The following is a 26940-nucleotide window of genomic DNA, read 5'->3' on the forward strand; positions in this document are numbered from 1 at the left end:
CGTACCTGCGCCCACCCTGGTTGGCCAGTCCTCCCCAGAACTAGGCATTTGTTTGCCATAACACTCACATTGTTATCAAGAGAGCGGAGAGAACGCTTGAAAAGGTACATTCACAAAGCAATGGGTTGTATTGCTGGGTCCTCAAAGTGTTAAACGTCTTTGTAATGGCTCACTTCTTGTTGATACTGCCATGACAAACCAAGCATCTAAGCTTCTGGAATGCAAAGCATTGGGTGACTACCCTGTGATGGCTTGGTTAAGTAGCACTCTCAACATCTGTAAATGCTGAGTTAAGTAGCACTCTGAACATCTGCAAATGCGTTGTTACCTAATTCAATATAATTTTATGGGCCCTGCAGAGTTGCTTGAATGAAAAATAAGGATATTACAGAAGTGCAGAACTATATGAGGAAAGTCAACTCTGCATTTGAAAATTTTACAACATTTATTCTGACGTTTAACACTCTGGAATTACTTGAAATTTTTCTTGCAGGTTATATCAGCCTCAAGGTTCGAGTGTTTGTTCCCACCCAAATGCGATGATTCAAAAAGTCAAACTTGTCATATGGATACAGCGGGAGGGCTGTGTGTGGAAATTTTGGAGACTCAGCTCACGAAGCAGGCGATTCTTGGAGACTTCCTTCAAAATGCGTAAACTTCTCTGGGGATCAGGAGGAAAGAAAAATTCAGAGGCTGAAAGTTACGCATGCATACCCTATGGCGAAGCTAAAAAAGCTGTTAAAGCTATGCAACCTCCAGTGGTCGCTGCTGCTTTTGCTTCGACCCCTAAGAAGCTAGTGGCAAAGTGTGATCTCTCCACACCAACCCAGAACACTGATTCGAGTTAAAGTACATGCACTTGTCAGTGCACTGGTGGGGGGAAGAGGTATACTTGAAACCGAAATTTTTCACAAGTCGTTGTTGACGGACTTGGAGCGTCACCACATACCACTGCACAAGACGAGAAGCCCACTAATCTGTCCTCTCAGCCAATGTGAGCAAGTCCTCCCATAAATAAGGAAAAAGTAACACAAAATTCGTACCAAATCGAAGAAAGTCGCAGCTAAGCCTTCGGATCGGTGACACCTCTCGCTTGTTAAACCACTGCTGCATGCTCCCAGTCAAAAGGTTACCCTTGCTGCTTTTGCGATGGGCACATGACCATCTGGACTCTAGTCATTGAGTACATTGAGTACTGCGAGTAAATTTTTTAAAAAAGTTCAACGATGCTAAACTATGCACATTAGGGTATTTCACGAAAATGAGTAAAGACAAAAAATGAAACAAATATAGATGTTTGTTGGGTTAGAGCTTGTTTAAGAACAGCAATCCCTATCAATTTTAGAAAGACATTCTCTGGCTCACTTCGTGTACTCATCAGAGATGAATTTTAGTGCTCTAAAATTCATCCCTGATTACATCATTCTGTTGCATCCTGCTTGCCATAGTAGGAATATGGAAGATTCATGAAGAATGTCGTCGTAGGCATACTGCACATCGGGTGTTTCCAACAACCAACTTATCCTTTCGGAGTCTTATTTCACTTGTTCGAAGTGAAATAAAAATTACGTGAAGTATGAATTCATTAAATGTTCTGTATTACTCCTTTCCTTGACAAGATAAAAGAAACGACGTCGTGAAAAAGACTGTAAGGACTGCTTGCGGTGTACAGATGTAAGTTTAGATCGCATCATGATGGCGAAGCTACGCTTTGCTTTAGTCGCTTCGATGTTCTCATCTTTTATCAGAGCTCCAGTATAAACGTGCCCTTATTTGTTGAACCACCTGCGTAGATGCGTGCTCAGCACTCGGCCCTTTCATCTTCACCGTGTGTCCTCAGGCAGCCCGTCGGGCGCGCTTGAGGGCTGCGCTAGCCAGGAAGGTCCTGCGAGAGAATGGAGAGTCGGCCTCCAGCGACGAGTCGACCGCCTCCAGCACCACCAACAGCAGCAGCAGCGGGGGTGGCAGTGACGTGGAGGCGGGGGGCGTGGCCCCGTCTGTCTGTGCCGGGCGCCGCAGCAGCCAAGTCGCAGTCGTAGACGCCGCAAGTGGCTCGGCTACCGTTTGCACCGGCCGGCGCACCAGGGCCCCCTCCAGGTAAGGCCGCCATAGAAACTTGTTGGCCTCCACATGGGGATGAGCAGGGTATACCAGAAGAAAAGGTAACATTTTTCAGGAGGCGGCTATTTCAGCCTATTGTACAATGAAGAGCCAAAGAAACTGGTGGCCCCACGAGAAAGCAGAAGTGCAACAACACGACGTGGCTTGGACTCGACCAATGTCTGAAGTAGTGCTCGAGGGAACGGACACCATGAATTCTGCAGAACTGTCTATAAATCCGTAAGAATTCGAGGGGGTGGAGATCTCTTCTGCAAGTTGCAAGCCATCCTAGATAAGCTCAATAATGTTCATGTCTGGGGAGTTTGGTGGCCAGCGGAAGTATTTAAACTCAGAAGAGTGTTCCTGGAGCCACTCTGTAGCAATTCTGGACGTGTGGGGTGTCACATTGTCTTGCTGGAATTGCATACGCAATGGTCATGAATGGATGCAGGTGATCAGACGGGATGCTTATGTGCGAGTCGTATCTACACTCGTCAGGGGTCCCATATCACTCCAATTGCACACGCCCCACACCATTACAGAGCCCCACCAACTTGAACAGTCCCCCGCTGACATGCAGGGTCCACGGATTCATGAGGTTGTCTCCATACCCGTACACATCCATTCGCTCGATACAATTTCAAACGAGACTCGTCCGATCAGGCCACATGTTTCCAGTCATCAACAGTCCGATGTCCGACCCGGGTGAGGCGTAAAGCTTTGTGTCGTGTAGTCATCAAGTCGATGATGTTTCGTTGAATGGTTCGCACGCTGACCTTGTTGATGGCCCAGAATTGAAATCTGCAGCAGTTTGCTGAAGGGTTGCACTTCTGTCACGCTGAAAGATTCTCTTCAGTCGTCATTGGTCCCGTTCCTGAAAGATTCTCTTCAGTCGTCATTGGTCCCGTTCCTGAAAGATTCTCTTCAGTCGTCATTGGTCCCGTTCCTGAAAGATTCTCTTCAGTCGTCACTGGTCCCGTTCCTGAAAGATCTTTTTCCGGGCGCAGCGATGTCGGAGATTTGATGTTTTACTGGATTCCTGATATTCACAGCACACTCATGAAATGGTTGTATGGGAAAAACCCAAATTAATCTCTACCTCGGAGAGTCTGAATTCCATCGCTCGTGCGCCGGCAATAACACCACGTTCAGACTCACTTAAATCTTATATGGATATATCCATACAAGTAATAGTTCTGGCAATACCGGCCACGACCTTCTTCTGTGCCGGTGCACACATATTCGCCGAACCTTACGGGACTTGGTAAGAATGTCTTCCACGAGTAGTGAGTGTGTTGCAAATATAGTGTGTGTACATACAAGGTGAGAATGTGGGTCTCGCGGGAGGCGTGCGCGAGATAGTCCCTGCAGTCGCGCTATCCTCTGTGCCCTCGGTGGCTCAGATGGATAGAGCGTCTGCTATGTAAGCAGGAGATCCCGGGTTCGAGTCACGGTCGGGGCATATATTTTCACCTGTCGTCATTGATATGTATCAACGCCCATAAGCAGTTGAAGGTATCTGTACAATTCTAATTTCGTTCACTTAAATCTTGGAAACCTACCATTGTAGAAGCAATAGCCGATCTAACAATTGCACCAGACACATGTTGTCTTACATATACGTTTTCGACTGCAGCGCCGTATTTTGCCTGCTTACATATCTCTGTATTTGAATACGCATACCTATACCAGTTTCTTTGGCGTTTCAGTGTAAAATGGAAGACTGCGCAGTTCTAATATTATGGTATACTGATGTTTTTACTTTTGGACCACCTCATTACAACTCAATGTAACACAGTTATTGTGCCATGTATGTTTCGTCTTTATTATTATTTTTTTTTCAAGCCATCTTCACTGATCTGGATCATAGTGTACAGGATGGCGCGTATAGGCAGGCGGTGGGCGTTATGGAATAATTGGGCAAGTTTTAGAGAAAGGCCATTTATTGGCTAAAGCATGTTGAAAGGGGGTACATAAGCCTAGGGAGGTGAGGGTGAGCCAGAGCTTACAATTTGGCGAACATTGTTAGCGAAGCTACCGAAAGTTGCTGTCTGCCAAAACTAAGTCCACAGTGCCGCAGCACGGGGAGAAGCGGGAGATGTTTAATGCTGCTACAGGGCGCGCATCCGACTCGCGGGTGAGCAAGAACACAAGAGAGCGGGCCCGGCGACGGGCGGCCGGGTATATTCGACGCACCACGCGGCTTCCTCCGCCCTGATTGGTCAGGACCGGGCAAACCGTGCGGGCGGTATGGAATTTTCAAGAGCGTTGCCTGCTAAGCGACGCCTGGGGGCGGCGTTACCTCCTAAGCACATGACAGAGGCGCGTGATCAAGGTGCCCTTCCTCAGTGCTGACTTCCTGTTACTAGACCGTGGGACGAAAGAACTTACAGGCAGCTAACACTGCCGGCCGTGACTTGGCCGCAATGGAAAAATGAAGTAACCGTTTGGAGCTCATATAATAAAGTAAAATCCCCTATTGTCTGGCTCATCCTTTACAATAGTTACTACAAAACAAATTCAGTAGCTGGTAATCACATGCGAGCATTGGTAATGACATGCAACAGTTGGTAACACTAGTTAAAACGTAATATCGAAACAAGTTCCTAGTGCCGTGACACCTGAAAGCAAAAATTTTCAAGAGGCAATTGCTCAGAAGAACAACAGCGCTAAGAAAGGGACAAAAGCCATGTGGAACACCATCCACTAAACTTGTAAGCAGAACTTATTACTACATCTCAGAAATGCTAATTGCCAGAATTATTTATAACCTACATATACAACATTCTAACGAAAACTAAGTAGCAAAAAAAAAAAATGTACATATTCCAGGACACTGGAGATGCCTTTCAAAAATTAAAAGCGAAAAGCGTATGGCATAAAAACTGTTTGATTTAGTTGTAATTAAACTGCCGCAAGGTAAAAATTATCCATCTACCGTAATATTATACGCAACTGAGGACGACAGGACTACAAAAATTGAAGATGCACGATCGTAATCTTTATTTGACGCAGTTTCCCCATTCACATCACTTGCCAGCTCTCCTCTACACTTCAGCATAACTGCTGCGTTCCACATCATCAACGATCTGCCTTGTACAGAGACATACTGCTAGGTGGGGATAAATTGCAGGACATGTTCCCTGAGAGGGAACGCAGCAAAGGAGACCATATGGACTTCCGGCAGAAATTGCATTCCAAGGAAGGTACAGTCACTTGAATATGGAGTTGATAAATCTTTGACAGTGACCTCGATATCAGCACAAGGCAGATGGCCCAGCAGCAACGGTTAAGCCAGACGACCGTGAGAAAAACTCCCCATGACAACAGCCACTATCCCTATCATGTAAGACTGCAGGCCAATTACCTGCAGACTACGCGTCAAAGGTTTTGTCTGGTTCGGCCCACAGGACTACCACGGTGCTGGGATTTCTGTCGTCCACCCTATTCATAGGTGAGGCACCAGTTCAGCTTCATTGTGTGGGTGCGGATTATTGACGACTGCTTCGTGAGACCCGGCATCGTTCCACAACGCCTCACAGGCGAGAAAACCTACACTACCTATGGGTGGCCCTGCCTTCCTCCTGGAAGTAGTGCGTTTGGTGATAGGAAGAATGATCTTTCAGTTCACTGTCCTCTTGAGTATGGAACTATAATACTAGTACAGTACCGATGTGTTATCATGTGTGCTTTCAATCATTGAAATCTAAACTGTCAAAGAACTTATTTGGTTCTTACCCTCTCAGGACCTTACCCTCTCAGGACCTTACCCTCTCAGGACCTTACCCTCTCAGGACCTTACCCTCTCAGGACCTTACCCTCTCAGGACCTTACCCTCTCAGGACCTTACCCTCTCAGGACCTTACCCTCTCAGGACCTTACCCTCTCAGGACCTTACCCTCTCAGGACCTTACCCTCTCAGGACCTTACCCTCTCAGGACCTTACCCTCTCAGGACCTTACCCTCTCAGGACCTTACCCTCTCAGGACCTTACCCTCTCAGGACCTTACCCTCTCAGGACCTTACCCTCTCAGGACCTTACCCTCTCAGGACCTTACCCTCTCAGGACCTTACCCTCTCAGGACCTTACCCTCTCAGGACCTTACCCTCTCAGGACCTTACCCTCTCAGGACCTTACCCTCTCAGGACCTTACCCTCTCAGGACCTTACCCTCTCAGGACCTTACCCTCTCAGGACCTTACCCTCTCAGGACCTTACCCTCTCAGGACCTTACCCTCTCAGGACCTTACCCTCTCAGGACCTTACCCTCTCAGGACCTTACCCTCTCAGCAACTTACCCTCTCAGCAACTTACCCTCTCAGCAACTTACCCTCTCAGCAACTTACCCTCTCAGCAACTTACCCTCTCAGCAACTTACCCTCTCAGCAACTTACCCTCTCAGCAACTTACCCTCTCAGCAACTTACCCTCTCAGCAACTTACCCTCTCAGCAACTTACCCTCTCAGCAACTTACCCTCTCAGCAACTTACCCTCTCAGCAACTTACCCTCTCAGCAACTTACCCTCTCAGCAACTTACCCTCTCAGCAACTTACCCTCTCAGCAACTTACCCTCTCAGCAACTTACCCTCTCAGCAACTTACCCTCTCAGCAACTTACCCTCTCAGCAACTTACCCTCTCAGCAACTTACCCTCTCAGCAACTTACCCTCTCAGCAACTTACCCTCTCAGCAACTTACCCTCTCAGCAACTTACCCTCTCAGCAACTTACCCTCTCAGCAACTTACCCTCTCAGCAACTTACCCTCTCAGCAACTTACCCTCTCAGCAACTTACCCTCTCAGCAACTTACCCTCTCAGCAACTTACCCTCTCAGCAACTTACCCTCTCAGCAACTTACCCTCTCAGCAACTTACCCTCTCAGCAACTTACCCTCTCAGCAACTTACCCTCTCAGCAACTTACCCTCTCAGGAACTTACCCTCTCAGGAACTTACCCTCTCAGGAACTTACCCTCTCAGGAACTTACCCTCTCAGGAACTTACCCTCTCAGGAACTTACCCTCTCAGGAACTTACCCTCTCAGGAAGCTTTTCCTGCTATTTGTTCCTGTTTAGCAAGAACCTCCTGACCAGTCATAATTGGGGCTGTCTCTGCGATTCTTTCTTTCCACCATACCTTCAATTATTGTTTGCAGCAACAAATCATGTCGTCTTCTGTTCGTTATTAGCAACTAGCTTTTTGCCTGCAGCTTCTCCTGCATATGCATGTGTCGAGTAGATGTGTTCCTTGACAATTTTTAATTTCTTGTCAGTAGTTTTCCTTGCGCTCCCACAGTGCAACTTTCCAGACAGTGATGTGTGTACCAAGTTTGGTTGAACTCGACCAAGTGATTTAGGAGCGAGTTGAGGAATTTACATATTTACACTGTCCAGTACCATTAATGGGACCATCTGACAAAAGCCTAAATAACCACCACCTGCAACGCTAAACGTACAGGAACAGTCAGTGAGATTCTGGAGGGTACCGACGGGGATATGGAGCGAAGACGATTCCAGTGCCGTGGCCATCTGAGGTAGGTTTTTCGGTTGAGGATCCATTTCTTGAACAGTCCAGTCGAGGTGGGGGCTTGGTGGCTCTTCGAACCACGAATCTACACTGCGCGTTTTGTGGGACATGGCACTGTCTTGCTGATAAATGTTATTGTGCTGAGGAAAGATGCATATTTGTGTTGATCAGTTGTGCCTTCCAGAATGTCGAGATCACCAAGGGAATACCACGAAAACATTCCCGAGACTATAACATCACCTCCGAGGCGTGGACCCTTCCGATGATCGTTGCTTGATGTTTGTTTTCAGGCTTTCGATGGATCATAAAACGTGATTCATTTGGAAATGCCACCTATCGGCACTCAGTGGACTTCCAGTTGCGGTATTTGCTTGCAAATTCCAGTCTTCGGCACCGAAGACCAGCAGCCATATCGGTGGATGAACCATGCGCCTGCTGCAGAGGCTCATACGCAGCTAAGTTCGGGAGGTCAGTTGCTCAAGAGTTGCACGCCTATTCTCTTGTACATATCGCCGCATACGTCGTTACCCTTTTCATCCATGGCCCGTGGTGCACTACAGTTCGCAGTCGATAGTTTATTGGCTCGCATTCGGGAGGACTGCGGCTCAAATCCGCGTCCGGCCGTTCAAATTTAGGTTTTCCGTAATTTGACTAAATCGCACCAAGCCAATGTCGAGATAGTTCCTTTGTAAGGGTGCGGTCGGTTTGCTTCCCATCTTGACACAATCCGAACTTGTGCTCCACCCTTAATGACCTTGATGTTGACGGACGTCAAACTCAATAATCCTTCTCGCGCCAAGGAACCGATTTTGTATAGCGCCATTTTGACTTGCGCAGTATACTTTAACCACGGCGGCACGCAGTTCACAGACTTAGCCGTTTAGGGAAATGTTTCCGTCCTTGGCCTGAAAGACATTGATTATGTACTTTCGGGCCTCAGATAAATCTCCTTTTCCGCATATCGGTGACGAGTGCACTATTTCGTGCGTCCCCCCTCCCCCCCTCCCCCACTCGTTTTATATACCCTCCACTGCTCCTGGTGCCAGGCAGCTGCTGCCTGTGAGCGATTATTGGACGTTGAACATAGGCGTTGGGCACAATGTGACTGGACCGTGTGCATTCTAAGATACATAAACAGAATAATTTTATGCATATCTGGGTCAATGCACTGTACGCTTCCGAAAACCGTCGTTACGGCAATCTTGAGAGATCCTGAAGCGTGGATTACCCAGCCTGCAATTGGGCAAATAAAAGTTCTCATTATTCTTTATGGTCCAGACCGGACACTCTACCAAAAATTTTGTCAGTCATCAGTCGTATTGCGATTAGCAGTAAATTGTGATCGTATAACTTTATCAGTCTCATTTCTCAAATCCCAGAACAACATAAGCATAATTTTTTAAAACGTGAACTTGTCTTTCATAGACTGGTTCTCAAAATCAATATAAATGACAACACAAAAACTTGTTTAGTAAAAAATCGTGGAAATCGTAATAACCCTGTTAATTTACAATTCTCAGTTGACCAGCGTAATGGTAGCAATTTAATCGCACAAAAGCAACAAATGTACAAAAATTTAATTTTTTTGTTTTACAATGTTTCCAGAAGACGTTTCTAGTGTGGAATCTTGATCTTATGGATCTGAAACTCCACATTCCTTTCGTTGAGAACGTGTACCTGAATCCTCAATAAAATTTTATTTTCAGTGGCTTTTTTTGTTATTTTCCTTCAGCTACAACAAGTAGTTACGTGCGTTTGGCAGATCGGAGCGGGGCATCTAATAAGAAACTATCTGAATTTGCAATCTTCTTGGCAGGCTCTGGAAAAGTGTATTCAGAGAGAAAGCTTTATGCCGTCCTAGCAATGCAGTTGGTCCACACTATGGCCGCAAGTCCCCTTTAACGACAGAGGGCAGTCTGTGAATCTCATTAAGTGTCTCGAGCGACTTTCGAGCAAGCCTGGCTGTGGGCTGCTGTGCTGCCGTTGTGTTTCTGCACAGTGAATGCTGCGCCCGTCTTGCCACCTCCTAAAGATAAATATAAGCATGACTGTTTTGCATTTTTGCGCTGACTTAACATGGCCAGTCACTGCGGTGCCGTTGAACGTCGATTCCGTCTGTTCCAAAAATTCGGTTTATCGAATGAGATAGTGTTGTACCACAGACATCATGGTGCACAAAGGCCCAACAGTCGAAGTAGCCTTGTTTTAGTCCCGTGCCAACCTCGTGATGGTAAAATGCTGCTCTTGTACACAAAAATTGGGAAGTACGATGTTTCGTAAATTGTTTCATTTCTCGTGGGTGAAATTGGCAATAGCTTGGTGTCGTCCCCTGCACGTTGAATGTTTGGAAGGTTGGAAGTTGGGTAAGAGGAAGGAATGTTTTGAGTGTTCATGGCCGAATGGTGGAGCTGAGAGAGAATCAGAGCTAGTTGTCGGAAGGGATGGTAGATGACGGCAATCTGAGTCTATTTAAAATGAAGTGTCTGCAGTCCATTCCGGATATTCTGATTTTCGTTCTTACTTTTTCCTTCTGAAATTCAACAATAGTGGCTGTGAAAACAAAAACTCATTCTAGGCACGTACTTTGACTTAACTAATGCACTTTGCAGTAATACATAAAGTCTCTGTACTCTTCATTCAGTTCCGTTAAAAACTGTTGCAACTGACAATCTAATAATGCGTGCGACTTCTGAAAATTTACTATCGCACCAGTAGTTCAAACACGTTTGCCATGTCTGCGTATTCAACACAAAGCGCTTCTTAACTGAGTCCCGTACACATCATTTGTCGATCTCTTTCATCTTCAACCAAATCTTCAAACTCTTTCTGCATGGCGTAGTAATGCCGTTTCGTGATAAATTCGCGATACCTGTCGTTAAGCGACTACGAAATAGATACTGCGAGCTGTCATTAGTCTTCTCTGTGATTCCCATTTATTTTTAACGGGTTGCGATGATAGATGGCCAGACCGCCTATTTTTGTACAAACAGCCACTGTATCAATGAATCTCCTTTAGACCTTGAACAATTAGCGAAGGATAAACAGCGGTTACACCACAATTCAGCCGAACTGAAGAAAGTCGTGCCGACCAAAAATCAACTGGACAAAAAGCTGGAATCGCATTGCTAACTAAAATACCGAGAAGGACAGATTAAGAGCGCCAAGTGCTGAGTACTTCGGAAACAGCCGGAGCAGCACGTTGTGTACGTATGATTTGCACGCTGTGGCCGTCCCTGTTCTACAAGCCCCCAGGGGCTCAGCATTCATTTGCTGAGTACGGGCTTGGCGACCCCGGGGTCCTGAGCTGGGGACTGGTCGGCGCCGCCAGTCTCCTGTCACCGTAACCCCCGGACATGCTTCAGCGACCACCGTATGGCGCGGCGGTGGAATGTTGTGTGCTGCGGGGAATGGTAATCTTGGCTTGACCGCCTGGATTGCGAGGAAGGCCGACCTCTATAAAAACCCATCGATCTTCCGGTGTGCTCCGCGCCTATGAGATGCATGGCTGTTGAGGTGGAACAGTCGCAAGCGGGCAACCTCTGGGGCACCTGCCGCACCCCAGTTGTATAAGGCTTACTCAGGCACGCGGGGCTCTGTCTGAGCGGACCTTTCGTTCCTTAGCTGCTCGTGGGACCGCAATGGACCCTTCGACCTCTACATTTCCCCCTACCAGTGGCTTGGGTGGGCCACTGGTAGGAAAACACACCCCATCGAAGAAGCGACTTCGTGCTGCGAGTCCTCCAGCGCCTAGTGTTGCTCGAGATTTGTCAGACTGTCGTAACAGAGCACATGCTGATAATCAGAATGTGTTTTTGATTATTAAACGGAAGGAGGGTAGCTTTGAGAGGGTTTCTCCCTTTTACATCCATAAGGGTCTTGAGGGAATTGCAGGAACACTTAAATCTGTGAAGGGACTGCGCAATGGGACTCTGTTAGTTGAGACATCTAGTTCCCGTAAAGTCGCTTCTCTTCGGAAAGCAACCTGTCTCGGTGAGTACGCTATCGAGACCGAGCTCCACTCCACTCTGAATTACAGTAAGGGTGTTGTGACATGTAGGGACTTGGTGGATATCCCCATAGACAAGTTAAAATCTGACTGGGCTGATGAAGGTATTGTTGACGTGCAGCATATTATGAAACGAGTTTATTCTCACGTTCAGTTGCCCACGACTCCCAGAGCATGTTAAAGCGGGGGTTCTTACGTTTGCCAGTAAGGCCATATTTCCCCAACCCAATGCGCTGCTTTAAATGTCAGCGCTTTGGGCATACTACGTTGGGGTGCAATGGGATAGCCACTTGTGGTAAATGTGGTCAGCCTGCCCATGAAGGAGCTGATTGTTCATCGCCTGTGAAGTGTGTGAATTGCTCTGGGAATCACCCTGTCTGGAGCCGGGTCTGCCCCATCCATCTCGACGAACGGAAGATACAGGAGATAAAAACATCTAAGCGCATCCCCTATGGTGAGGCCAAGAAGTTCTTTAAGGCCATGCAACCTCCTGTGTTTACTACATCTTTCGCTTCCGCTCTGAAAAAACCGGTACAAATGGCCACTGTTGCTACGCAAACGGAGGTTGCTAGTGTTAGCACTAATACCTGCGTTTGCCAGTGCACTTGTGCTGCTGCGGTTGTTTTGCAACCTGCGGCTCTCCCCGCAACGCCGGACAAGGCTGTGGTTGCTGACATTGGGGTACTTCCTCCCTCTCCCAATATGGGGCTTTCTGCCCAGGCGAGTAATGCTCCACCTGTTGACAAGGCTCTGCATTCTAAGCCCCCCAAGACAAAGACGCCGAAGCTGAAGGTTTTGCCACCTGCGGAGACTAGTCAGGGTCGGTCCGATGACGAGGCCATCGTACTGTCTGACGTCTCCCGTGGGTCGTCATCGGAGCTGATGGACATTGACGTCGACCGGGGGCGATCTTCTCGCCCCAGGAATAAATCTCCGGCCAGTACGGGCTCTCCTCCAAAGCACAGAGGCAGGGTGAGAGTTCATCCCCCCTGATCACTGGCTCCCATATTACAGTGGAATCTGAATGGGTTCAGGACGCATGTGGCCGAATTACAGCTCCTTGTACGAGAGTGCTCTTTGTGCTTATGTCTCCAAGAGACACATTTTCGGGCCACTGATGCTCCTTCTTTATGGGGCTATACCGTCTATCGGAAAGATGATCCGACGGGGGAAAGGGCAAAGGGTGGTGTTGCGGTTTTTGTCCGTGACATGCACCCCTCATCTGAGCTCCTTCTCGTTACAGACTTGCAAGCAGTTGCAGTTGACCTTCTTGTGGGTCGGAGGCTCACAGTCTGTTCACTTTACTTACCACCTCAGGATGCGATAGACTCTGAGGCTCTTGCAGACCTTATTAGCCAACTCCCCCGGCCATTTCTTCTTCTGGGGGACTTCAATTCTCATAATGTCTTATGGGGCTCTTCGACTACTTGCCCCAGGGGTCGCATTCTGGAAAGCCTCATGATGTCTGAAGAACTGTGCATCCTCAACTCTGGTGCTCCCACTCATTTCTGTACTGCTTCTGGGTCGTCAACAGCTATTGACCTTTCCTTTTGCTCTCCAGCACTAGCGGATTCTGCTATGTGGGAGGTTGCTGCTGACCTCCATTCTAGTGACAACTTCCCTCTTTGGATTCGCCTCCTGGATGAGGCTATGGCATTCCCAGTGCCGCCCCGGTGGCACCTCTGCCGAGCTGACTGGACACTTTTCAGCCAACTGGCTGTTTTGGAACACCGTGCCAGCGTCCACGAATGGGTAGACCATGTTACAGCCGTGATCTCCCATGCTGCTGAATTGTCAATCCCACGGTCATCCGGTCATCCCAAGAGGCGTCCTGTCCCTTGGTGGACCACTGAGTGCCGCTCAGCCATCCGAGCCCGCCGTGCAGCTCTGCGCCGCTTCAAGTGCCGCCCCTCAGCTGACAATCTTGCAGCCTTTCGGGTGGCAAGGGCCAAAGCGCGGCGCGTGATTAAAGAGAGCAAACGACGGTCATGGCATTCGTTCTTGAACTCCATCTCCCGCTCCACTAATTCTACGAAAGTATGGGAAGCCATCAGGAGGATTTCCGGGAAACGCAGCCAACTACCTGTCACGGCATTGCTGCATCAGGGAAGTCTTCTCACGGCGCCGAGAGACATTGCCCAGACACTGGCCATGCATTTTGCGGCGTCTACCGCCACTATTACCTGTGATCCAGATTTCTGCCGCTACCGCACTGCCATCGAGAGGGGTCCCTTGGACTTCCGGTCTCCAAATTCTGATTCCAAGGAAGTTCTCCTGAATTGTTTTAATATGGTATTGTTATCCGGCACGTACCCTGACTCGTGGCGGGAGGCGATTTTGATTCTCCTCCTCAAACCGGGGAAGGACCGAACGCATCCCAGTAGTTATCGGAGTATTGCTTTGACAAGCTGTGTCGGGAAGACATTGGAACGCATGGTCAACCGTCGCCTGGTTTGGCTACTCGAGACCAGGCAGCTCCTTAGCCCTACTCAGTGTGGCTTTCGGAGATGTCGTTCCACTATAGACAACTTGACCCTGCTTGAGGCGGCCATCCAACAGGCCTTCCTGCGTAACCAGCATTGTCTAGGTGTCTTCTTTGACATTCATAAGGCGTATGACACTACTTGGCGCCGCCATATCCTCAATCAACTCCAGGAGTGGGGATTTCGTGGCCGTCTCCCCATCTTCATTCGGTCCTTTCTTTCCCACCGCCTCTTTCGATATAGGGTTGGTAATGTGCTATCTGATTTGTATGTGCAGGAGAATGGTGTTCTTCAGGGAAGCGTTTTAAGTGTCACCCTCTTTGCCGTCGCCATTAACAGTATCACGTCCACTATCCGGAGTCCTACCCAATGCTCCTTGGTTGTGGACGATTTTGCTGTTTTCTGTTCTTCCTCCAGTCTTGTCACTGCTAGTCGGCAGTTGCAGCTTACGATACAGCGATTAGAGGCATGGACTGCGAAGACGGGTTTTACCTTATCTGCAGACAAATGTGTATGTGTTCATTTTAATCGTTCTCGACGTCTTTTTACCTCCCCTGAATTGCGTCTGAGAGACACCATTCTTCCTTTTAGCGACATTGTGCGGTTCCTGGGCCTCACTTTTGATTCCAAACTGTCGTGGTTGCCTCACCTTAAAGACCTCAAGGTGCGGGCCCTGAAGGCACTGCAGATTTTGAAGTGTCTGAGCCATCGGTCCTGGGGAGCAGATCGGGCGCGTCTGCTGCAGTTTTATAGGGCTTTCGTCCGATCGCGTCTTGAATATGGTTGCACCGTGTATGGGTCAGCAAGGCCTTCGTATCTGAAGATACTTGACGCAGTACACCATGAGGGTATCAGGCTGGCCACTGGTGCCTTCCGTACCAGTCCCATCCCCAGCCTGTGTGCTGAGGCAGGGGAACCGCCGCTCGCCATCCGGCGGAAACTCCTCATGGTGCGACGGGTGTGTCAATTCCTTGCCTGTCCTACCTCCCCTGCGTACCCTACCGTTGCCCGACCGCCTATGGAACGTCTCTTTTTCCAGTCGTCCCAGGGCAACGAGACCATTTGGGACTCGTGCCAAGCATTTGCTTGCGTCCCTTGGTGTGGAGCGTGTGGCCCCCCAACGACTGGGTTTTACCCGTCTCCCTCCCTGGTTGCTCCAGAGGTCCGGCGTCCTTCTAGACTTGTCGGAGTACCGGAGGAGCTGCACTCCTGCATTTGTTTTTACCTCCTTATTTTCCGATATTTTACACCAGCATCCGGACCATGTACCGGTATTTACGGATGGCTCTAAACAGGTGGACTCTGTTGGTTGTGCTGTTGTTTTCCCTGATCGAGTCGTCAAGTTACGGCTTCCTGTGGCGTTTACCATCTTTGATGCCGAATTGTTTGCGATCTTGCGGGCATTGGAGCAGATGAGATGTGTTCCCAGTCGTAAGTTCCTCATCTGTTCTGACTCCCTGAGTGCCCTTCAGACCATGCAACACTTGTACCCAGCGGATACGGTCGTCCAGAACATCCATGATGCCCTACTCCACCTGCAGCGGCAGGGGAAGGAGGTTTCCTTCTGCTGGGTGCCGGAGCACGTGGGTATTAGGGGAAACGAACTGGCGGAAGTGGCTGCCAAAGATGCATGTTCCCTCCCTCACGTTGTTGAATGTGCCGTCCCCCTCCATGCTGTGACCTCCCTCCTGCGTTTTCGCGTTATGCGTCAGTGGGAAGAGGAGTGGCTGGCAGTCGGTGAAAATAAGCTGCGTCTGGTCAAGGTCACCACGCGGCCATGGCGTACGTCCTACCAGTCATGCAGGCGGGATGAGGTTCTCCTCACTCGCCTCCGCATCGGGCACAGTCCTTTCACACATGGTTTTTTACTCCGGCGGGAGGATCCCCCAATCTGCAGTGCTTGTGGCGTCCAGATTACTGTCCGCCACATTTTACTTGGCTGTCTTTTATTCTCTGACCAGAGGGCGGTGGTTTCTTTGCCACCGGATTTGCCCCCTATTTTGAAAGACGACGCAACGTCTGTGGTTAAGATTTTACTGTTTTGTGTCCTGTCCAATTTGTTGCCACGGATTTTAGGGAGAGGGTTTTAATGTGCTGCTGGATGACTGGCTCACCCAGATTTTAGGTAAGAGGTCCGCCAGTCACGAATACCTCCTTGTTTCCCTTCGGTTTCTGTCCTCCCTTCCTTGTGTTTCCTTTCCTTTTTTAGTGCGCTCCTTCTCCTCTTGTTTTGCCTCTGTATGTGAGGATTTGGAACTGCGTCAGGTCTGTGTCTTTTAGCTGTTCCCCTTGTTCGCTGTTCGTCTTAGTCCCTTCACTGCAAGTGTTTCTGTTTTTGTGCGTTTGGGCGCTGATGACCGCGCTGTTTAGCGCCCGTAAACCTCAAACACACACACACACACACACACACACACACACACACACACACACACACACACACACACACACCCTGTTCTACAACGACTAGCACACTTGAAATTATAAATAGTAACGTCATAAATACAGTTATATGTGCCTACTGTGCCTTAAATATAAAATGAACTGTATTTTATCTGTGTTCCATCCGTTCCGAAATCAGTGGAACGAAGGTGGTTGTCATCTGTTGTCAAAAGGTGAAGTAATGAAGTTATGCAGGAACAAAGAATAAAGAGAGTGAGTTCGGGCTCACGCCCTACCTTACACACTGCGCTATCGAGCTGTCTCAAGGACATCGGTCGTTTCAGTGGATGATAAGTAAATACATACGTAGACATGTTGAACGAAGTACCAATAGGGTGGACGGCTTTGCTGTGGGACAACTGACACGATCGACCATATCACTATTCAGTCCCTTCTCTTGGTCCAATTCCCGACCCCATGCGTTCTGCTTGGCAGTCTTCGGTAAGCTTTGTACCCCCCACAAACTGTGAAGTTCTCGCAAAAGTAAGTATTAAGTTATATCGTTCATAAAATAGCAGAAGCTGTAACCCAATAACACATTTATTTATATCGTTGAATATTTATTGTGTGCAGTCTACTACTTTTCCTTAAGGGTAAATATTTGAATGCCATTTATTTTTCGTATAGGTATGGAGTCTGCCCGTTCGCAAAAAGCTACATGTTCGTACGTATCTGAGCAGGTCTCACATCCACCCCAAATCTCCATACGCCACACACTCAGAGTAGTGTCCTCTGTAGATTATCGTTGTATGCGGGTTAATGTGAGTTCGAATCCCGCTCTGGCACAAATTTTCAGCTGTCGCCGTTGGTTTATTTCGACGCCCCAATGCAACAAAAATTGGAAATTTCTCTCGTCATCCATTCATTTGGGCATGTGCGCCCTCTGCACACCACACACTTGCTCAGTTTCAACATTTTTATTCCACATTTCGCTATCTTCTTCGTCTGTAATGTCACTAATTTCTCCTTCTGATCGACGATAAAAGTAATTTTAACACCAACCTTCCACTGTCGCGTGACAACATAGACTACTTTCATTGGAGAAGGGCCATACTAAATCACGTGACGCAGTTCCAGATTTGCCGAGTAACTACTGTGAATAATTACTGTGCATGTGTTGCAGGCGTTGTCGGCGTCACGATACGGGCTACTCTACGGCCTCCAGCTCAGTGAGGGAATCCTCGGCTTCAGCACCAGCTTCGGGCAGTAGGCGTGCCACCTCTGTAAGTAGTACTGCTCGTTCTAAACATCTATTTTTTTAGCCTTAGACCAGAAATTTTGTTAGTTAATCGACTAGGAGAGTAGCCAGTATTGCACTGGTATTTATCTATTCCAGTCCTCTATTACTCCATCTCCTCCTTCCCCTACTGTCGCCGGTCGCTGTGGCCTAGCGGTTCTAGGCTCTTCAGTCCAGAACCGCGCTGCTGCTACGGTCGCAGGTTCGAATCCTGCCTCGGGTATGGATGTGTGTGTGATGTCCTTAGGTTAGTTAGGTTTAAGTAGTTTTAAGTGTAGGAGATTGATGACCTCAGATGTTAAGTCCCATAGTGCCTAGAGCCATTCGAACCCTACTCTGTCCATCCCCCACCTACCCCCCCCCTCCCCATCACGCGGTCGCGTTCTCGCTTCCCGAGCACGGGGTCCCGGGTTTGGTTACCGGTGGGGTCAGGGATTTTCGTCTGCCTCGAGATCAGTGGGTGTTTGTGTTGTCCTCATCATTTCATCATCATTCATGAAAGTGGCGAGATTGGCCTGAGCAAACGTTGGGAATTAGTACTGGCGCTGATAACCGTGCAGTTGAGCGCCCCATAAACCCATCATCATCATCATCCTCTCTCTCTCTCTCTCTCTCTCTCTCTCTCTCTTTCTCTCTCTCTCTCTCTCTCTCTTTCTCTCTCTCTCTCTCTCTCTCTCTCTTTCTCTCCCCCCCCCCCCTCTCTCTCTCTCTCTCTCTCTCTCTCTCTCTCTCTCTCTCTCTCTTTCTCTCCCCCCCTCTCTCTCCCCCTCTCTCTCTCTCTCTCTCTCTCTCTCTCTCTCTCTCTCTCTCTCTCTCTCCCTCCCTCTCCCTCCCCCTCCCCCCCTTCTCTCTGCCAATTTCCTCTTCCTCTCTCCCTGTTAATCTCCTCCATTCCTCCCTCCCCATCTATCTGTCTACCTCCATGTCCACCTCTAGCCTATTTGTGCCCATCTCCTGCTTCACTGTCGATCTTTGCCCATCTTCTCCTCCCCCTTTCTCTCTTCACGCTATTGCGCTCACCCGATTAGGACGCTGCTGGTTCTTACTTCCATTGTATTTCTTTCTAACTAATAAGTGTACCAAATTTGACTGAAATCGTTCCAGTGGTTTAGGATAAACTTTTTACCCGTGGCTTTGCCCACGTACGTACATGTCAAACGTATTCCACATACACTCCTGGAAATTGAAATAAGAACACCGTGAATTCATTGTCCCAGGAAGGGGAAACTTTATTGACACATTCCTGGGGTCAGATACATCACATGATCACACTGACAGAACCACAGGCACATAGACACAGGCAACAGAGCATGCACAATGTCGGCACTAGTACAGTGTATATCCACCTTTCGCAGCAATGCAGGCTGCTATTCTCCCATGGAGACGATCGTAGAGATGCTGGATGTAGTCCTGTGGAACGGCTTGCCATGCCATTTCCACCTGGCGCCTCAGTTGGACCAGCGTTCGTGCTGGGCGTGCAGACCGCGTGAGACGACGCTTCATCCAGTCCCAAACATGCTCAATGGGGGACAGATCCGGAGATCTTGCTGGCCAGGGTAGTTGAGTTACACCTTCTAGAGCACGTTGGGTGGCACGGGATACATGCGGACGTGCATTGTCCTGTTGGAACAGCAAGTTCCCTTGTCGGTCTAGGAATGGTAGAACGATGGGTTCGATGACGGTTTGGATGTACCGTGCACTATTCAGTGTCCCCTCGACGATCACCAGTGGTGTACGGCCAGTGTAGGAGATCGCTCCCCACACCATGATGCCGGGTGTTGGCCCTGTGTGCCTCGGTCGTATGCAGTCCTGATTGTGGCGCTCACCTGCACGGCGCCAAACACGCATACGACCATCATTGGCACCAAGGCAGAAGCGACTCTCATCGCTGAAGACGACACGTCTCCATTCATACCTCCATTCACACCTGTCGCGACACCACTGGAGGCGGGCTGCACGATGTTGGGGCGTGAGCGGAAGACGGCCTAACGGTGTGCGGGACCGTAGCCCAGCTTCATGGAGACGGTTGCGAATGGTCCTCGCCGATACCCCAGGAGCAACAGTGTCCCTAATTTGCTGGGAAGTGGCGGTGCGGTCCCCTACGGCACTGCGTAGGATCCTACGGTCTTGGCGTGCATCCGTGCGTCGCTGCGTTCCGGTCCCAGGTCGACGGGCACGTGCACTTTCCGCCGACCACTGGCGACAACATCGATGTACTGTGGAGACCTCACGCCCCACGTGTTGAGCAATTCGGCGGTACGTCCACCCGGCCTCCCGCATGCCCACTATACGCCCTCGCTCAAAGTCCGTCAACTGCACATACGGTTCACGTCCACGCTGTCGCGGCATGCTACCAGTGTTAAAGACTGCGATGGAGCTCCGTATGCCACGGCAAACTGGCTGACACTGACGGCGGCGGTGCACAAATGCTGCGCAGCTAGCGCCATTCGACGGCCAGCACCGCGGTTCCTGGTGTGTCTGCTGTGCCGTGCGTGTGATCATTGCTTGTACAGCCCTCTCGCAGTGTCCGGAGCAAGTATGGTGGGTCTGACACACCGGTGTCAATGTGTTCTTTTTTCCATTTCCAGGAGTGTATATTTAACATATTGCATACATACCTGTATGCACATTTCGTCTGTATCTCTATCAGATTTCTCCCTGTAGTTTCATTTTCACGCAGCTGAATGTTTATGACGTCTTACCTCCTGATTTATGTGCTGTACAGTCCTATAATTTCGCAACTGCATCCAGTGATAGATGTGGCTGCTGTCCGCGAAATGTACTGTGAATGAAATTGGTAGTAAAGAAGTAATAAAGTAATACGTCATCCATGATCCGACAGTTTTTCACTCATATCTGTATTTGAAGTCATCTCTCTTGAAGTACGTGTCGTACGATGATATGATTATTCTAGTTTCAGTGATGTATGTGAATGCTGTCTACGAAATTTGACTGCGAATTCAGTTATTAGTAAAGAACTGTTATATTAAAACGTCATGTTTTATGCATAAGTTTTACTGCATGAATGGCGAAAATGCAGCTAGCGATAAACTTTTTTTCCTTTCATCATTTTGTGGGGGTCATCGGGAGAAAAAGTTTCGTAAGGGTTTCAAATTATGCTTGAAGTTTGTTGCAATTCTGTAAGTCATCTGACTCTCAAATGCCGCGCGGGATTAGCCGAGCGGTCCAAGGCGCTGCAGTCATAGACTGTGCAGCTGGTCCCGGCGGAGGTTCGAGTCCTCCCTCGGGCATGGATGTGTGTGTTTGTCCTTAGGATAATTTAGGTTAAGTAGTGTGTAAGCTTAGGGACTGATGACCTTAGCATCACACACATTTGAACATTTTTTGACTCTCAAATACTGGATGACTTAAAGATGGGTATTCACGAGTGTAGGCTACACTGCTTTTTCAGCCGTCCCCCCCCCCCCCCCTTACCACCTTCTCTCCTTTGATAGGTAAATGGTTCTAAACCACACAGCTATGATTTCCAGACAGTATGTTACATGTGTACCAAGTTTGGTTTGGAACACAGATAAATACATCCATTTTTGGTAATATGAACGGATTATTCGAATCATGTGCTCCTCCGGTGTATTTCTTTATCTGTAATGTATGGTGCGAGTTACGATCACAGCACCATCAGAACAAAACTGTAACTGAAATATTGGGCTAACTGCTGGCTGTACTGGAAAGTTAGTACAAATATTTTAGAGTCACTATTGGTACAAGTATCTTCCCTAGTCGACAGAGTAAGAATTTCCAATAAGCTAAGTGTACAGGCTAAGACTATGGTCTAGCGTAAATGGCATGAGGATGGTGGAAAACTTTTGGCACCTCAGGGTGAAAATTGTGGTAAGAAAAAATGCAATGTGGAGTCAATGCGAATTGTAATAAACAGTATAGAGAAAGGATCAGTATTAAAGTTAGTTACTGAGGCAGAAGCCCTAAAATAAAGCTGAAGTACCGATTAGGTGGGAGGCAGAGTGCTGGAAGGGAGGCAATTCTCAGAAGCTCTCTAGGCGTAGAGGAATCCTGGGGGGTCGCCGTGGTGTCGTCCAAACTGCAGTAAGTACGACTGGAGACCTATGGAATAAGTGGAGGATCAATTCACGGAATTTTGATTTCAAATCGGAGTAAGTGGCCCAGACGCATCGGTGGAATAACAGTTGAATTTGAGAGAGAGAGAGAGAGAGAGAGAGAGAGAGAGAGAGAGAGAGAGAGAGAGAGAGAGCTGTCACCGTCTTCATTTAATCGGATTTAAAGTGTCACTGGCGGAAGCGAGTTGAGCATTTTGACAAGGAATGAGTTACTTTCCGTCGGAAGTTTTATGTTCGAACATATTGCTAAGAACAAGATGGAGAGGTCCTTAGTCGAAGGGGTGGGGTTGATTCTCTTGCCTAACGGTCATGCAGAATCTTGTGTGTCTTACGTGTTTAGAGACCGGAGGATCAGTACCGTCAACTGTTAGGTAGGTATGGCAAGCCCCGTTTACAATTTAATCCAAATCGGGGAGTTCTGAACAATATCAGGTAAGAAGAAAGCACAAGTCAGTGGCGCAGAAGCAGTGTGACACTAAAGCCTTGCCTTGGGTAAAAGTGTGGGCCGTCTGCTCTAAGATAAAAACAGACGCACTACGAAGGATCTATCCGAATGGGACAGAAATCGGTAGATGATTGCAGATTCAGAAAAACTGGATGATTTATTAAAAAAAGAGAGCTTCAGAAGTTGACAGTCAGTTGGTTCACCTCTGGCCCTTATGCAAGCGTTTATTCGGTTTGGCACTGACTGATGGAATTGTTGGATACACCCATGAGGGATATTGTGCTAAATTCTGCCCAACTAGTGTTTTAGATTTCCGAAACTCCTTGTCCCGTAATGTTCCAAACGTTCTAAATTTGGGAGAGATACGGGGACCTTGGGAGACCTAGGGCTACGCTGCACAACCAAGATACCTCGGTGAGGATGGGGCCGTGAGAGGTGGGAGGCCGGCCAGGTCAAACACAAGTGTAATTTCTTTTCTTAGTGCGAATTAAAAACTAACTTCTTCGTTCGTTTCTTCGACAATACTCAGGTTGTACATCCATAGCGTGTGAGACAAGGCTCCCGAACGAAGTAAGAAATTCTGCCAACAAATGGTACATGGTGTTGAACGTTAAATGCAACTTCTTCCTGTTGCTTCTAGTTGTGACTGAAATCGCAGCCAGATGTTGTTAAGTTGTTGCTGTGAAAACTTCAACTTCTCAATCACTGTGCTGTGAAACAGCTGCGTGATTTTTTGCCCGCCCCTGCATGGTATTGAGGTGCAAGTGCTGTATGATCAGCGAGTTGACCACAATTAGTCGAAACATTTTAACACGATTTAGTGTTAGCGGAGGTGTCGTTTGAGAGTGACTGCGCCTAATGGTCACCGTGATGGGACAGACAGACACACAGACAGACACACAGACAGACAGACACACAGACAGACAGACACACAGACAGACAGACACACAGACAGACAGACACACAGACAGACAGACACACAGACAGACAGACACACAGACAGACAGACACACAGACAGACAGACACACAGACAGACAGACACACAGACAGACAGACACACAGACAGAGAGAGAGAGAGAGAGAGAGAGAGAGAGAGAGAGAGAGAGAGAGAGAGAGAGAGACAGACATTGGGAACAATTGTTTGACTCAAACAGAACTTTGGAAGGCTTGTGATCCAATGTGTGGAGTGAATGTGCAACATTCTTCGACAGTTTCTAAAATCATTATGGAAGTGAAGTGACAAACTAACAACTATTCAAACTAGTTTGTAGAATCTATGAGTCTGGAGACATACTATCAGATCATCAAAAAGCATATCATATGCACAATACCGAAGATACCAAGGGCAGAAAAGTGTAGAAATATCGTACAATCACTTTAACAGTTCATTCATCCAAGTTGGTGACGAGACTAACAGGAGAAGAAAAAGAAAACTGAAGATGCCGGCCGGAGTGGCCGAGCTGTTCTAGACGCTACTGTCTAGAACCGCGCGACCGCTACGGTCGCAGGTTCGAATCCTGCCTCGGGCATGGATGTGTGTGATGTCCTTAGGTTAGTTAGGTTTAAGTAGTTCTAAGTTCTAGGGGACTGATGACCTCAGCAGTTAAGTCCCGTAGTGCTCAGAGCCATTTGAACCAAAACTGAAGATCTGAAATGAAATGATCGTATGGCATTGATGGCTGGGAATCCTTACCCGGAGAAGTTCAGCCTCCGGTTTCAATTTTTTTTTTTCAGCTGACCCCACAGTGGGCGACTTCTGTGTCGCTGATGATGAAATGATGATGATAGCGCAACACCCAGTCCACGAGCAGAGAGAATCTCCGACCCGTCCGAGAATCGAACCTAGGGCCAGCTGCAGGGCGCTCAGGCGCTCTGCCCATCTAGCTAAGACTTCAGAAAAATGAAGACACGTACATAGGATTTATCAAGATAGATATATCCTTCGATATCGTAGCAGTCTTAGATATTCGAAATTCTCAGGAAAATAGGTTTCAACTGAAGGAAAAACGGGTAATATGCAATATGTATAAAAACCAAGAGAGTAAAATAGAAATGGAAAACTAAATTCGTTGTTTTAGTATTACGAAGTGTGTCAGACAGGCGTGCAGTCTTTCGCACCTACTGTTCAATTTATCCGTCGAAGAAGCAATTACGTAAATCACGGAAATGTTCAGGAGAAGAATTAGGATGGAGGTGAAAGAATGTCAATGACATTTTCTGATAACATTGTTATCTACAGTGAATGTGAGGAAGATTACAGGACATAGTGCATGGAATGAACAGTGCACTGACCATAGAATGCGGATTGACAATAAATCGATGAAAGACGGAAATAATGACGGGTAGAAATATGAGAGATTAGCGATTAACTTAACGATGGAGACAGCAGAGTAGACGAAGTAGACCAACAGTGCTGCATCGAAGCAGGGCAACATAAGTCTATGAATATCATACTTCGGTCTTAATTTCAGAAAGAAATGCCTGAGAATTTACGTTTGGAGCACAGTACTGTGTGGAATTGAATCGGGCTGAGAGAACACTGGAAAAGAAGATAATCGAAGTGTTTGAGACGCGGTTATATTGAAGGATGTTGTAAAATTAGGTGAACTGATATGGAAAGGAATGAGGTTCTTCGCGGAATCGGCAAGGAAAGGAACACTTGAAAGCATGCTGATTAGAAGAAAGGAGAGGATGATAGGACATGTGTTAAATCATCAGGGAATAATCTGCATAGTAGTGCGGGGAGTTGTAGAGCTTAAGAAATGCAGTAAGAACAGAGATTAGAATACATCCAACAAATAATTGAAGATGTTGGGTGCAGTAGATAGTCTGAGAGGAAGCTATCAACTTGGTCTTGAGAACAGATTTGTTCATACTTTTGAAACAGGATAAAGTAATGGCGGGGAGCTCAAACAAAATAGCGACTTCTTACAAAAAAAATTGTGGTTGCTAGTGAATAGTTCTTTGAATTTCTTAGGTTGCTTCCCATGACTTGCACTTGTGATTTAATTTAAATTAATTTATCCGCTTAGAAAGCCTACATACTGTCACATTCCCATTTTTGTCTCCTGAGCACAGACTAAAAGCGGCCGCATCCATGTACAAAGTCCGGCAACTAGCCGCTAGCCGGGCTTTGTGACCGAGCTGTTCTAGGCGCTTCAGTCTGGAACCGCGCTGCTGCTACGGTCGCAGGTTCGAATCCTGCCCCGGGCATGGATGTTTGTGATGTCCTTAGGTTAGTTAGGGTTAAGTAGTTCTAAGTCTAGGGAATTGATGACCTCAGATGTTAAGTCTCATAGCGCTTAGAACCAGTTTTTTTGAACTAGTCACTTGGACACTTAAAGCGTCAGTACCAGGGATTTTTCTCACAGGGCTAGTGAAGGTGGTCAGATCGGTTTCAGGAATAAAATGTGTTCGTTTCTAATGAAGAGGAGTTGCTTTACATACGGCAAAGTCAGGTCTACGCAAACAAATTGTGCTTTTATTTTGTTGCTACATGTTGTACAATAACGTAAGTTAATTCTCAGCTTGACCCCGAGAATAGTTTAGTACATACGTGTGAAGCAGTAGAATTTCGGTTAGGAAAACTGACTCGAATGAGACGCTGTCGTGAATACCCTTACTCTGGAAGTTGGATGGTAAGGGAAATGCGTACAAAGCTGAAGGTTTGAGGAACCTGCCTCTTAATTTCCACCTACTTCGAAAAAATTGCGTGAATTCAAGCTGTACTTCTTTGTACTATGCCCCGAGTGAAAAATGTAAAACGAAAACCACAGATGAAAACATAGAGGAAGTGCTTATTAAACTACTGGACTATCGGTGATTACGAATAGATTAAATAGATGATGTTGTAGGCACCTAAGAAGAATGACATTATACGCGAGAAAGTTTAAGATAGAAGGGCGCTGCATTTGTTGAATTCCGCCAAAAACAAGTGCAAAAAAACTATGTTTGTGAATCGTTTCTTTCCCTTTACGGTGAAACTATGATGTGAGTGGACTAATGTCACTAGGACCAACTTTCATGAAGACCTCGGATCTACAGAGACGAGGTACTAGGAGAACTGAAGCTTTGGAGACGGATTGAGAGTCGTACTTGGCTAGCTCAGTCGGTAGAGCACTAGCCCAAAGTGAATGTTGGCAATCTTAGTACTTGAAGGCGGAATGGTAGAGCACGATGTAAAATGTCAGCATTCTGTAAATAAGAGGATCATCATGCTGGCGATTGTAAAAGTAGTAGTATGCTAGAGCACAAAAACCACTGTATCGGAAATCGTCCATTTGTTTAAAAATCGGCCGTCAGGGTACTGGGCCAAAGCTTGTATGCATAAGCAAGCCGAATTTACTTTTGTTAAATTAGTAAGTATTCAAGTTAAACCAAGATTTTACGGAAATACTATTTTGTCTTTAAAATCGTAATGACGGCTTTACCTGAATGCCGTGATAAGCTGCAGTCCTCAGATTGCAGAAAAAACACAATCTAAATTTTTGAAGGACTTTTCTACATCTCTCGCGTCACATGCTAGGATCCAGGTTTACCATTAATAAACTGCCACTGGCACAATTCAAGTCAAACCTGCGACCAACCCGCATTAAATAGATTTTTGTC

The 26940-nt window shown here is 47.5% G+C and overlaps 1 protein-coding gene across 1 annotated transcript in view; it reads left to right on the forward strand.

Annotated features, from left to right (window-relative positions):
* Nucleotides 1–26940, forward strand: part of LOC124803344 (transmembrane protein 26) — a 109133-nt gene that overhangs the window by 54326 nt on the left and 27867 nt on the right. The window contains exon 6 of the mRNA XM_047264530.1: nt 1841–2097. Within this exon, the coding sequence (XP_047120486.1) occupies nt 1841–2097 (257 nt within the window). The remainder of the gene's footprint in view (nt 1–1840; nt 2098–26940) is intronic.

The sequence above is a fragment of the Schistocerca piceifrons genome, chromosome 6, assembly GCF_021461385.2.
Source record: "Schistocerca piceifrons isolate TAMUIC-IGC-003096 chromosome 6, iqSchPice1.1, whole genome shotgun sequence".
Lineage (NCBI taxonomy): Eukaryota > Metazoa > Arthropoda > Insecta > Orthoptera > Acrididae > Schistocerca > Schistocerca piceifrons.